At 32.3% G+C, this 13,769-nt stretch overlaps 1 protein-coding gene and 1 pseudogene across 1 annotated transcript; one reads left to right on the top strand and one right to left on the bottom strand.

Moving 5' to 3' along the window:
- Positions 1-2,699: 2,699 nt before the first annotated feature.
- Positions 2,700-3,932, bottom strand: LOC131179915 (DNA-directed RNA polymerase subunit alpha-like; annotated as a pseudogene).
- Positions 3,933-4,452: 520 nt separating this feature from the next.
- On the top strand, positions 4,453-7,244 carry LOC110651942 (tropinone reductase homolog). Its single transcript, XM_058147689.1, has 5 exons — positions 4,453-4,547; positions 4,652-4,915; positions 6,013-6,209; positions 6,386-6,498; positions 6,922-7,244. Exons 1-5 carry the CDS (start codon positions 4,459-4,461, stop codon positions 7,120-7,122), a joined length of 864 nt encoding a protein of 287 aa, XP_058003672.1. The 5' UTR covers positions 4,453-4,458; the 3' UTR covers positions 7,123-7,244.
- The last annotated feature ends 6,525 nt before the right edge of the window (positions 7,245-13,769 follow it).

Below are 13,769 nucleotides of genomic sequence, written 5' to 3'. Positions count from 1 at the left end.
TTCTAGTATGAATCTGAGGTTTCAATCGATTTATAGGATCTTAACAAGAAAATTCCTAGCAATAAGATTGCGTTACATACAAATAAAAATACTAAATCAAGGAAAAATATGGGTAAATAGAAGATTCAAGAGGCCTGTAACAATCAACACCAAGAGATGAGTGAGCCGACTTGATATTTTGGCGTTATAACCACAAAGAAGAGTTTTCGGGTTTTTCTTTTTTCGTATCGTCATCTTCAGAGAAAACTGTTGAATCATAGGATTAAGAAGTTTATATTACACATATCTGTTTCAACTGGTATTTGGGTGGTTCTGTTTGAGCCGTACGAGATGAAATTCTCATATACGGTTCTCGGAGGGGGAGTCCTTTTGGTTTACCCATCTCAATAAAGTCTATGATTGGTTCGAAGAACGTCTCAAGATTCAGGCAATTGCAGATGATATAACTAGTAAATATGTTCCTCCCCATGTCAACATATTTTATTGTTTAGGAGAAATTACGCTTACTTGTTTTTTAGTACAAGTAGCTACGGGGTTTGCTATGACTTTTTACTACCGTCCGACCGTTACTGAGGCTTTTGTACATTCAATACATAATGACCGAGGCTAACTTTGGTTGGTTAATCCGCTCGATGCATCGATGGTCGGCAAGTATGATGGTTTTAATGATGATCCTGCACGTATTTCGTGTATATCTCCTTGGTGGCTTTAAAAACCTCGTGAATTGACTTGGAGTTCTGGCGTGGTTCTTGCTGTATTAGTGCATCTTTTGGTGTAACTGGTTATTCCTTACCTTGGGACCAAATTGGTTATTGGGCGGTCAAAATTATAACAGCGTCTTGGAAGCTATTCCTGTAATAGGATCGCCTTTGGTGGAGTTATTACGCAGAAGTGCTAGTGTAGGACAATCCACTTTGACTCGTTTTTATAGTTTATACACTTTTGTATTACCTCTTCTTACTGCCGTATTTATGTTAATGCACTTTTCAATGATAAATGCGAGGGTATTTCAGGTCCTTTATAGAGAATACAGAATATAATAGAGAATATAAATTCTAGATATTTGTAATCAACCATTGATCGTTTGGGGGAGGAATAATAGTATTTCATTGCTACAAATATGGATTATTGAAAAGAATAAGACATGTATTTGGATATTTCCCTTCAACTCCAAAAAATTGTGTTTTTTATTTGACATGAATAGTTGAAGTGAATTCTCTAAGAGAAAAATGGATTATGGGAATGTGTGACTTGGACTATTGATTTAGCCGTGCGGATGTATGCCTTTATCCGCCACATTGGAATTAATAACCAAATGTGTCTTTGTTCCAACCACTGCGTAAGCCCCATACAAAGGATAGGCTGGTTCACTTGAAGAGAATCTTTTCTATGATCAGATCTAATCATGTTGTGCATGAACAGGCTCCGTAAAACCCAGTAGAATAAGTGATGTGGTAGAATCTATATTCTATTTTAGCTATTTTACTTATTTATACTTAGTTTTATTTTATTTATTTAACATTTAATTAATTACTATTACTTAATACTTTATAGTATGGAAATGCAGTCATTTTCTCTGCATTGACCCGATTTATGATACTATTGGAGTGAAGTGAAATAAGGGATTTAAAGAATGACTGGGGCTAAACTATATTAGTAACAAGTAAATCCTTTGTATGTAAAAAGTCTCGATATTTTTTTGAGATAAAGGCCAATCGAAAGGTCTGAGACGACCCAAAAAGTACTTGATCATGATCACCTTTTAGGCCTACTTGGGTATTGAGCATTTACCTGTAAGAACGAATTCCTTGCAATGGATAATTGCAGTTCTGGAAAAAGGAATCCAGTCAATTTTTTATTACATAACATTTTTTATTACATAACATAAAATCATTCATATATGTGTAGACATGGCTAACATATAGATATAGATTTTATAAATATAGATTTTATAACATCTAGACATACAAGATTTTTTTACATGGGTCTCTTTGATTCGTTTGATTCTTGCTCGAGCCGGATGATGAAAAATTATCATGTCCGGTTCTTTCGGAGGATGGATCTATAAGAATTCACTTATCCCAATAACTAAAAACCTAACTGGAATGATAATGTATAAAGAGCTAAATTGACTGAGGGAATGAGTCATAATTATTACGGAGAACTTGCATAGCCCAATAATCTTTTATATATTTTTCCAGAGTAATTCTAGGAACTATTGCATGTAATGTAGGATTAGCGATTCTAGAACCATCAATGATTGGTGAACTGCGGATCCATTTGCAACGCCTTTGGAAATATTACGAATGGTATTTCTTTCCGTATTTCAAATACTTAAGCATTACCCAATAAGTTATTAGGTGTTCTTTTAATGGTTTGATTACTGCGGGATTATTAAAAGTACATTTTTGGAGAATGTTAATAAATTCCAAAATCCATTTAAATCGTCGATTCGACAACCGTCTTTTTGATTGGTACTGTGGTAGCCCTTTGGTTAGGTATTGGAGCAACATTACCTATTGATAAATCCCTAACTTTAGGTCTTTTTCAAATTGATACAATAGTAAAATAAAATATCATGACGTGTATATCTATTGAATAGTCGCTTCAAAGTGAATTCTCCCTATATAACATCAAATCAATTAAAATTTTGATCTATTAAGCGAAAATATGTATTTGTTCTAAAGAATCAAAATTCATTTGCATCTTCTTTAGAACAAAAAAAAAAAGATGAAAATGAATATAAATCCAATGGATTTATATTTTATTCTTTGGTAAATCAATTGCGAAATGTTTTTCTATTTCTAGAATACCCAATATATGTTTTACATCGTCTATGCGAAAATGTTCAATTTTCATAAGATCTTCTTGACTCTTATTCAAAAGATCCGATAATGTATGTATATTGGACCTTTTGAGGCAATTATAGATCTTAGGAGTCAATTCTGATTGGTCAATAAAAATGTATTTCAATGCTATTTCTTTTTTATTTTTTCTTAATTTAGTCATTCTATCATGAAAAGTAAAAAGGGTAAAGTAACTTTGTGTTGATTTTTTCTAAATGTAAGTTTTCTTCTTACGCATGTAGAAAAGGAATAAAAATCAATCAAATTCGGAGGCTTAGTGAAGTGCTTCTTTAGGAGTTAAACTTCCATTTGTCCATATTTCGAGAAAAAGTATCTCTTGCTTTTCATTCCCATTTCCATAAGAATGAACACTATGATTCGCATTTCGAGCAGGCATGAATATGACATCTATAGAATAACTTTCGTCTTGAACTTGAAAGTTATTTGTTGGTTTTATATCGATAGCGCGATTCCTCTCGATTTGTAATCCAATACACAAATCAATTGCTTAGATTAGGCTAGCGATATCTTGTGTATTATCAATGATTTCCACAAAAAGCGGTAAGATGATGTCTTGAGCGATTTACATATCAGGACCCTTTACACAAATAGATGCGTTACAAGTTCCATACAAATTGCTTCTTAATACAATTTCTTTCAAATTCATTAAAATTTCATGTATTGATTCTTGAATACCTGCTATAGTAGAAAATTCTTGTGGTATTTTCTCAGATTTTACACGTGTGATACATGTTCCTTCTATTTCTCCAAGCAAAGCTCTTCGCATCGCAATGCCTATTGTGTCGGCTTGGCCTTTCATAAGAGGAGACAGAATAAAGCGTCCATAATAAAGACGTTTATTATCGGTTCTTGATTCAACACATTTCCCTTTGTAGTGTCCGAGTGGATATTGTTACTTTCTCTCGAACCATAATAATATTGAAATTGTTGAATTATTTATTTCTCTTGAAATCTCTTCAATATTTTTTTACACGCGCCTTTTTTTAGGGGGTCTGCAGCCATTATGTGGCATAGGGGTTCCCGGACGAAACTTAATAGTATACTACTTCTGCGAATAGCTCTTAATGCCACATCTCATCTGAGACTAGGACCCTTTATCATGACTTCTGCTCATTGCATACCTTGATCCACTACTGTCTGAATAGCATTTCCTGCTGCGGTTTGAGCAGCAAATGGCGTTCCTCTTCTTGTGCCCCTGAATCCACAAGTGCCAGCGGAGGACCAAGAAATCACTCGACCCCGTACATCTGTAACGGTCACAATAGTATTGTTAAAACTTGCTTGAACATGAATAACTCCTTTTGGTATTTTATGTGAATTCTTACGCGAACCAATACGTCCGTTTCTTCGTGAACCAATTTTTGGTAAAGGTTTTGCCATATTTTATCATCTCATAAATATAAGTTAGAGTTTTATGGATATATCCATTTCATGTCAAAATAAATCTTTTTTTTTATTTGTACATCGGATCCTTTAGAGCATTCTGCTTAAAAAGATTATCCTTGTCTTTGTTTATGTATCGGGTTTAAGCAAATTACTATAATTCGCCCTCGTCTACGTATCAGTCGACATTTTTCACAAAAAAAAAGCCATGGCAGAAGCAGAGCTGAATAGCAGAGAAAAGAGATGGTCTCTCAAGGGAATGACTGCTGTTGTCACCGGGGGAACAAGAGGCATAGGGTTGGTAACTCAAATTAATTAACAATTCTTTTCCTTCTTTCAATCTGACTAATAGCTTGCTTTGATTTAAATTAACTGTTTGGAGATACCTACTGCAAGGTTAGGCATGCTATAGTAGAAGAATTAGCAGGATTTGAAGTGGCAGTGCACACGTGTTCACGCAATCAAAAAGAGCTTGATCAATGTTTACAGGAATGGAAAAACAAAGGTTTCAAAGTAACTGGGTCTGTCTGCGACGTATCTCATCGAGACCAAAGGGAGAAACTCATGCAGACTGTCTCCTCCATCTTTACTGGAAAACTCAACATTCTTGTAAGTTTTAATTTTTCATTTTTTAAGCTTTTTATTAATTCAATAGACTCTGTAAAGTAATCTCTTCTTCTAATTATAAAAATAGATAATCCAAGGAATAATAGAGAGACAATGAGATTCTAACACCCTGTTTGGGTGAGGGTGACGGTGAGGGTGAGGGTGAGGGAATGATTAATAAGGGTAAGGAGGGGTAAGTAACTATTATAACCATGTTTAGAGAGAGGTAAGTTAGTAAATGGTAAGGATAAGTAGGGGTAAAGTTTACCTTTCCTTATTCCTCAAATCTCAATTTTTCTTATACCCCAAATTGGAGTGTAAGCAGGGGGAGGTGAGAGCTGAAATTTTTTTTATTTATTTTCCTATTATATCCTTAATTTTTTATTAAAAATTCAATTATACTCATTAAAAATAAACCTAGTGTACCTCTATAAATAAATATATTCTCTTTTAAGTGGCCATATATATTATCTCCACTATCAATCATTTATTTTTTAAATAGTTTGCTGTAATTATTATACTTCAATTATTATTTTTTTTATTTATTCTTTCAATAGTTTGCTCCAATTATTATACTTCAATTATCATTTTTTTTAAATAATCTGTTTTTTATTCAATCTTTGTTAGATTTGTACATTATTATTTTGATTTATTAATTTTGTTATTTATTTATAGTGGACCATTATTATTTGTAAATTTAAGATTTATCATAATGAATTTACCATTTAATAAAATATCTAATAGAAAAGGGTATTTTTATACTTTTAATAATTATTTACCCTTCTTTCACCTCTTTCTAAACATAAAGAATACACATTACCTCTCATTGCCTTTCCATTAATTCACCTCTTTTCAAACATGAGATTTTTTTTATTATAACCCTCCTCACTCTTTCCTTTCCTTACCCTCCCTTACCGTTCCATTAATTATCCTTCTCTCACCTCATCCAAACAGAACCAAGGAATTTTTTTTATAACAAGTAGCTTCAAAAAATGAAATCCAAAATAAGTTGCCATTTACAACCTTGTGATTCTATGTTCTTTCATCCCTTTTTTTTTTTTTTAGTCTATTTATTTTGACACAAAACGTAATTGGGAGACTTAAATTGCATGACCAACAGTTATATATGTTTTAACGGTCAATAACGCTGGGATAGTCTAGCTAAAGACGCAGTGGAGATAAGTCCTGAAGACATATCCTTCGTAATGGGAATCAATTTTGAGTCTTGTTATCATCTGTGTCAACTTTCACACCCTCTCTTAAAGGCATCAGGAAATGGAAGCGTTATCAATATTGCTTCCATTGCAAGCATTGTTGCTACTTCTCAATCTGCTATCTATGCAGCTTCTAAAGGTTTGTTATAATAAATGCGTATATTTATTCAATTTAACTACATTTTTCATTATTTTATTTACTTTTTAGAACATTAAAACTGAGAGAAATATATATATATATATATATATATATATATATATATATATATATATATATATATATATATATATATATATATATATATGAACTGACAGGAGCATTGAATCAAATCACCAAAAACCTGGCATGTGAGTGGGCAAAGGACATGATTCGCGTTAATGCAATTTCACCAGGGCTAATTAAAACCCCATTCGTGGAAAATCTAACGGTAATTGAACCTGCTCAGTACTTCACCTCCTCACCTATATATATATATATATATATATATATATATATATATATATATATGAACAATTTCTCTGCAAAGCGATGAGAGTGCATACATTAGCTATTTCCAAAACCCATAAACATAAGATGTTTTGTGCATTTAATCACTCTTATATCCACACATAATTATATAGATTAGGCATTCTCAGTACAAAATTTATGACTGAGGGACCATCAAAATTATCTCTAGACGCCTGCTAGGCCAACAAAATTTATGACTTAAGACGCCTTGCACTGAGCCTTCCTAAGGTTTGGCTTTGTCAATCTTCGTTTCTATTGTATGTTTCAACTTTCAAGAATAGATTCATGTACAAAGAGAGAAAGAGATACACATATTTTATGGTTAATTTTCTCTTTTTTGCAGGAAAGTCCTGAACTGGCTGATTATATATATCGATTACTTTGTAGAATCCCTATGTCTCGGTTTGGAAAGCCTAATGAGATTTCATCAATGGTGGCATTCCTTTGCTTCCCTACTGCTTCCTATATAACTGGTCAGGTTATTACTGTTGATGGAGGATTTACTGTGAATGGATTTTGCCTTCCAAATAATAAAATTAGATAAATCTTTCTAATTTGTAAAGAAACCGGATACTTTCTAAATAATTAAGGTTTCAATTTGGAATGCAATCAAATCGTAATTTTTTAATTGTACATCATTAATTAATTTTATTATCTCGTTGCTTATATTTGCTTATATTATTTTAAAGTAAGCATGTTTTTTATAAGTAAGATTTTTTTTATTCATATTTAAAGGTAAAAAAAAAAAAACTTAGTATCATTCTAAGCCTTGATCAATAGGCCTCTCCAAAAGACTCAATTTAGAGGAAAGCATGCTAAATTAAATAAAACCTGACAGAAGAAAGTCCAAATACGGAGACTAAAGGGAACATCAAACAGAATATTACAAAATTCCCCTGTTCAACCTACCCAAAGGCTCAATCCAAGAGACAAACAACATATTGACATCCAGTGCCCAAAGCAACAAAAACCATAAACTAGCAAAAAAAAAAAAAAAAGAAAAAATTCAACTCTAGCTTTCAAAAAGTGCCTGCAGATCACCAAGCCCAAATCAAAAAATTATGCCTTAGAACCTTATCACAAATTAAATTCCATGTTATATACCGCAGAAGCGTGTAAACTATAAAAAAAAATAAATATGCAAAAAACTAATATTAACGTGGTTCACCCTCTCTATAAAGGGCAATATCTACAGGTATGCTATCATCCACTACAATCAAATAAAAACTAAATCAATCATTTATTATAAGCTCAAAACTATACTATCCATCAACCCAATTACACCCAAGAGAACCCTTACATCAAACTACTCATAGAAAATATATTAGTTAGTTCTCTCAATCTATTTTAGACATAACCCAACAGATTTACTACTTTAACTACTACATCACAAAAGGTGTTTTCAACTACAATAGGCTATAATCCATTCCTCTTGGATTATGCCCTTTCTCCACCTTAGGTCAAAGCCTCTTTCCATTCACAGGATTGCAATGGGCAAGAGCTCCTCATCAATAGACAAAGATAAATCCTCAGCAATTGGCAAAGCCAATCACTCCATGGGCTGAAAGCTACTTTATTCAATGGACGAAGACACCCTCCATGGGTAAAGCCAAATAATATTTCTACTATTCTCGTATTTATAGTATTAATTCTCTCAATCCTAATCTGATTAGGAATTCTACTCAATTTAGGAATAACACTAAAATAAGAGTTCTACTTAGGGGTGGCTACGGTTCAGGAATCGCGATTCATTGCCTCTGAACTGGTTTAGGTTCAATGAAATTATGAACCTGAACCAAACCACCAGGGGACGGTTTGGAAGACAGTTCCTGAACCGCCGGTTCTGGTTTGAGCCCCGGTTTAAAACGGTTTGAAGGGCGGTTCGAAAAAGAACGGTTCAAGACAGTTTGGAGGACGGTTTGAAAGCGGTTTAGGGATGGTTTAAGGGTAGCTTAGATAAAAAAAAAAATTAGAGAAAAATTTTATTGATTCAAAATTTAAGTTATATTTGTAAAAATATTTTAATTCTTCTTAGAAATCTTTCAATCAAAATAAAATAAGAAAAAAAAAGAAAGAAAATAATTTATCTTTAAGAAAAATTTAATAAATAAAGACTTGAACCTGATTAAAAAACTAGAGATGAAATTAATTTTTTTTAAAGAAATTAGCAAAAAGTGTATGAACTTAATTTTGCCTAAATATGCTTTTAGGATTTAGATGAATAAAAATTTGTAGTTCTATTTCTTGCCTTTTTTTAAAAATTATATAATAATTGATAGTTAAAAAGTATAAAAGAGAAAAAAAAATTAAAATAGAGGGTATTGGAAATTTTATTGAGAATTTAAAGTAATAACAAAGTAATTGAGATAGTATTAAAAATTTCAGTAAGTATATAAAATAATAAATTAGGAAAATTGAGAGAGTATTGGAAATTAAAATGAGTGTAGAAAATAATTATTTAGAGAATTTGAGAAAAATTGAAAAAATATTAAGAATTGAAAAAAAAAAGAGAGAATAATTGTGTATAGAATTAATGATATATATATAAATGAATTAGGAGTGAGGTAACATATTTATTGAATTTTTTTATATTTAAATCGCCGGTTTAATCCGGTTCGAAATCGTCAGTTCAATCCGGTTCGGAACCGCCGATTCACGGTTCTTAAAAAATATGAACCTGAACCAAACCGCAGAAGGACGGTTTTGGTCCGGTTCGAAGCCGGTTCCGATTTTGATCGGTTTTGATCCAGTTTTGATCGAACCGATTTCGGTTCTATTTCGGTTCAAAACCGGACCATGGCCACCCTTAGTTTTACTCCATATAGGTAATATTTCATCATCCTACTGAGGAATATTTCTTCTGCTCAATTAGGAAAAGGCCTATTCAAATTCTACTAAGATTTTGAATTATAATTCTAACAGTATCCACATTGACACAAAATCCATCGCATACCTTGAATTCTTGGGTGTCATCAAATCATCAATTCTTTATACTTGAGCTTGAGCCCTTCAAATCTTAACTTTTCAATCTTCATCTTGGGTGTAACTTACTTCTTTCTTTAAAAATTCTCACGCCATCAATTTTCTTGATCTTGCATCAAGAGCTCCACATCAAATTCAACTCTCCACCACCTTGAGCTTGCACACTATCGTGCATTTGTGACTTTCTACACATCACAGTAGCTCCATCTTCAACTGAAGTTACCAAGATCATCCCCTACTTTGATACCAATTATTGTGCAATGTGAAAGTGTGTAAACTACAAAAAAATAAAGCAAACGCACAAAACATCAATATTTATAAGATTCACCCTCTCCATATAGGGCTACATCCATGAGCATGCCATTATCCACTATAATCAAATAATAAATAAATCAACCATTATAAGCTCAAAACTATACAATCCATCAACTCAATTACTTTTAAGAGAACCCTTACATCAAACTACTCATAGTAAATATATTAGTTAGTCTTCTCAGTCTCTCTTAAATATAACCCAATATATTTATAACTTTAACTAATACACCACAAGGGGTATATTTAACTACAATTGGCTACAATCCCTTTCTCTTAGATTATGCCTTTCTCCACCTTAGGCCCTCCTCCCCTTCAAAGAACTGTGATAGGCAAAAGCCCTTATCAATAGGCAAAGCCAAATTCTCAGCAATTGGCAAAGTCATTCACTCCATGGGCTAAAAGCTACTATCTTTAATGGGTGAAGAAACTCTCTATAGGCAAAACCAAATAAAATTTTCACTATTCTCTTATTTATAGTGTTAATTCCTTGAATTCTAATCTGATTAAGAGTTCTGCTCAATTTAGAAATAACACTAGAATAAGAGTTTTACTCTATATAGGAAATATTTCATCATCCTATTAAAAAATATTTTTTTCACTGAAATTAGAAAAAGGTCTCTTCAAATACCAATAGGATTTTAAGTCAAAATTCTAACAATCTCTACCTTAACACAAAATTCATCACATACCTCGAATTCTTGGACATCATCAAATCATCAATTCTTCATACTTAAGCTTGAACCTTTCAAGTCTTAGCTCTTCAATCTTTATCTTGAGTGTAACTTGCTTATTTCTTCAAAAATTCTCGCGCCATCAATTTTCTTGATTTTACATCAAGAGCTCCACCTCAAATTCAACTCTCAACCATCTTGAGCTTACACACCATTGTTGCATGTGTGAATTTTTACATGTCACAGCAGCTCCATCTTCAATTGAACTTACCAAGATCATCCACTGCTTTGATACAAATTGTTGTGTATTGTAGAAGCGTGTAAACTACAAAAGAATAAAGCAAACACATAAAACACCAATATTTACATAGTTCATCTTCTCTATATGGGGCTATATCTATAGGCATGTCATCATCCACTATAATTAAATAATAAATAAATCATCCAGTACAAGCTCAAAACTATACTACCATCAACCTAATTACACCCAAGAGAAACCTTGTATCAAATTACTCATACTAAATATATTAATTAGTCCTCTCAGTCTCTTTTAGATGTAACCTAATATATTTACTTCTTTAACTACTGCACTATAAAGAGTATCTTCAACTGCAATATACTATAATTCCTTCCTCTTGGATTATACTATTTCTCCACCTTAGGCCAAAGCCTTTTTGCTTTCATAGGACTGCAATAGGCAAGAGCCTCCCATCAATAGGCAAAGCCAAATCCTCAACAATTGGCAAAGCCATTCACTATATAGGCTAAAAGCCACTCTCCTCAATAGGTAAAGCCACTCTTTATGGACAAAGCCAAATAATCTTTCCACCATTCTCCTATTTATAATGTTAATTTCCTCAATCCTAATCTTATTAGGAGTTCCACTCAATTTAGGAATAATACTAAAATAAGAATTCTACTCTTCCACACAAATTAGGAAAAGGTCTTTTTAAATTACACTAGGATTTTAAATCATAATTCTAATAATCTCTATCTTGACATAAAATATATCACATACCTCGAATTCTTGGGTGTCATCAAATCATCAATTCTTCATACTTGAGCTTGAACCCTTCAAATCTTAAGTCCTTAATCTTTACCATGAATGTAACTTACTTCTTTCTTCAAAAATTCTTGTGCCATCAATTTCTTGATTTTGCATCAAAAGCTCCACCTCAAATTCAACTCTCCACCACCTTGAGCTTACACACCATCATTGCTTGTGTGACTTTCTATATGTCACAATAGCTCCATCTTCAACTGAACATACCAAGATCATCTCCTACTTTGAAACCAAGTGTTACACATTGTGGAAGCTTATAAACTACAAAAAAAATAAAGCAAACTCATAAAACACTAATATTTACATGGTTCACCCTCTTCATATAGGGCTACATCCATGGAAAACCATCATCTTCTATGCTCAAATAATAAATAAATCATCAGTTACAAACTCAAAGCTATACTACTCATCAATCTAATTACACTCAAGAGAACTAATATATCGAACTACTCATAGTAAATATATTAGTTAGTCCTCTTAGTCTTCTTTAGATATAATCCAATATATTTACTTCTTTAACTACTACATTACAAAAGGTGTCTTCAACTACAATGAGTTATAATCCCTTTCTCTTCGATTATGCCATTTCTCCACCTTAGGATGCCCTAAAAATTGACCAAATCCGGGTAACATTCTGCTTGGCCAAAATGATCAAATGAACAATGGTCATTCATTTAGTCATAACTCACTATAGAAATGTCAAATTGACCTAAAATTTATATCAATAGAAAGCTTAGACAATTTAGGACAACTTTTATGAAGGACACAACTCTAAATTTTGATCAGAACTTAATGAAATTACCCACCAAACTCAGGACACTAAAACTGCCAGAATGGATTCTGCCCGGAAATTCTGGGTACTGCCTTATCCGGCCAGTTATGGTATTTAGGCCATAACTTGAGCTACAAAACTCCAATTGGAGTGATTCAAAAAGGGAATTAAAGAAGACACAATAAGGAACAACTTTGATGAAGCAAAGTTAGCCCAGTTTCCATTGTAGAATTGTCTAATAGAACAGTAAACTTAGGTAATCAAAACTGAAAATTTAGAAATGCATCTAGGGGACTTTAAATTGCAATTGGCAATTAATACTAATAAATGTAAAACTCAAAATGTGGGATCTTAGTGTAATTAGAATTAACATATCTATTAAGTATGAAAAAGTCAACATTTTGGTTGACTAGTAAGGTGAATAGTAATCAAAATGATTAGCAAATTAAGATGAAGACCTAGAACCAATCTTAAGCTTAAATGCTTAGAATCGTATGACAAATGTGGACTATGCATCCTAGTCAAAATTGTTAGAGGAAAATTAAGGCCATAAATTTGAAATCCATGAAATGTTCATGGATTGCTTGAAACATGAAAAGTAAGTCACTTAATTAATGCGAATAGGTAGTTAGGGCTTATATACCCATCACAAATAGAATTCATAAAATATTAGTAATCCAACTTGAAATATAAAATTTGTAATTACATAAGTAGATTTTCGAATGTATAAATGAGAAAGGAAAAATGTTTTGAATATAATGGTACATGTGAACCATTGTTTTAAATTGTGATCATTATGGATAATATAATGAATATATAAATTACGATGAATGCATAAATTATGTAAATATTAGACTTAGAGATTTATGTTTCTATTATGAAAAAGATTAAAATGCTAGAAATTATAATTATAACCTATAATGAAATAATGAAACTTATGAACACTTAATGGTACTATGTGTCCATGTATCGCCTAGATAAGTGTGTTAGATTAGATAGATTGGCATGCCAATAGGGTATTGTTTTAGCAGTACTGCGAAAGGTTTTATGCCTGTATTCATGGCTTTATGCCCGCACTCATGGCTTTTATGCTCGATTATATGTTATCATAGCTTTTTAGCCATTCTGACTGCATACATGGTTGACGTTCTGCGTCCCATGGTATGATGGCCCGAGGCACTGCGGTGTCCAGTGCCAACGGCCTGTTATCCAGTTTAGTCAGCCTGTCATAGGTTACCTGGGCAGTGTAAATTATTGAAATTATTTAATAATATTAATAATTAAAAACATTAGAAAGTGTTGAATGAAATGAGAAAAAAAAAGAGAGAAAGAGAGAGATTGGCAATAGAAACATTACTGAATCAAGTATAAAGTTAAGGATAATATTC

This window comes from Hevea brasiliensis, chromosome 5, assembly GCF_030052815.1.
Source record: "Hevea brasiliensis isolate MT/VB/25A 57/8 chromosome 5, ASM3005281v1, whole genome shotgun sequence".
In the NCBI taxonomy this organism is placed as follows: Eukaryota; Viridiplantae; Streptophyta; class Magnoliopsida; order Malpighiales; family Euphorbiaceae; genus Hevea; species Hevea brasiliensis.
The sequence above is the reverse complement of the archived record's forward strand: the minus strand, read 5'-3'. Positions and strand labels throughout refer to the sequence as shown.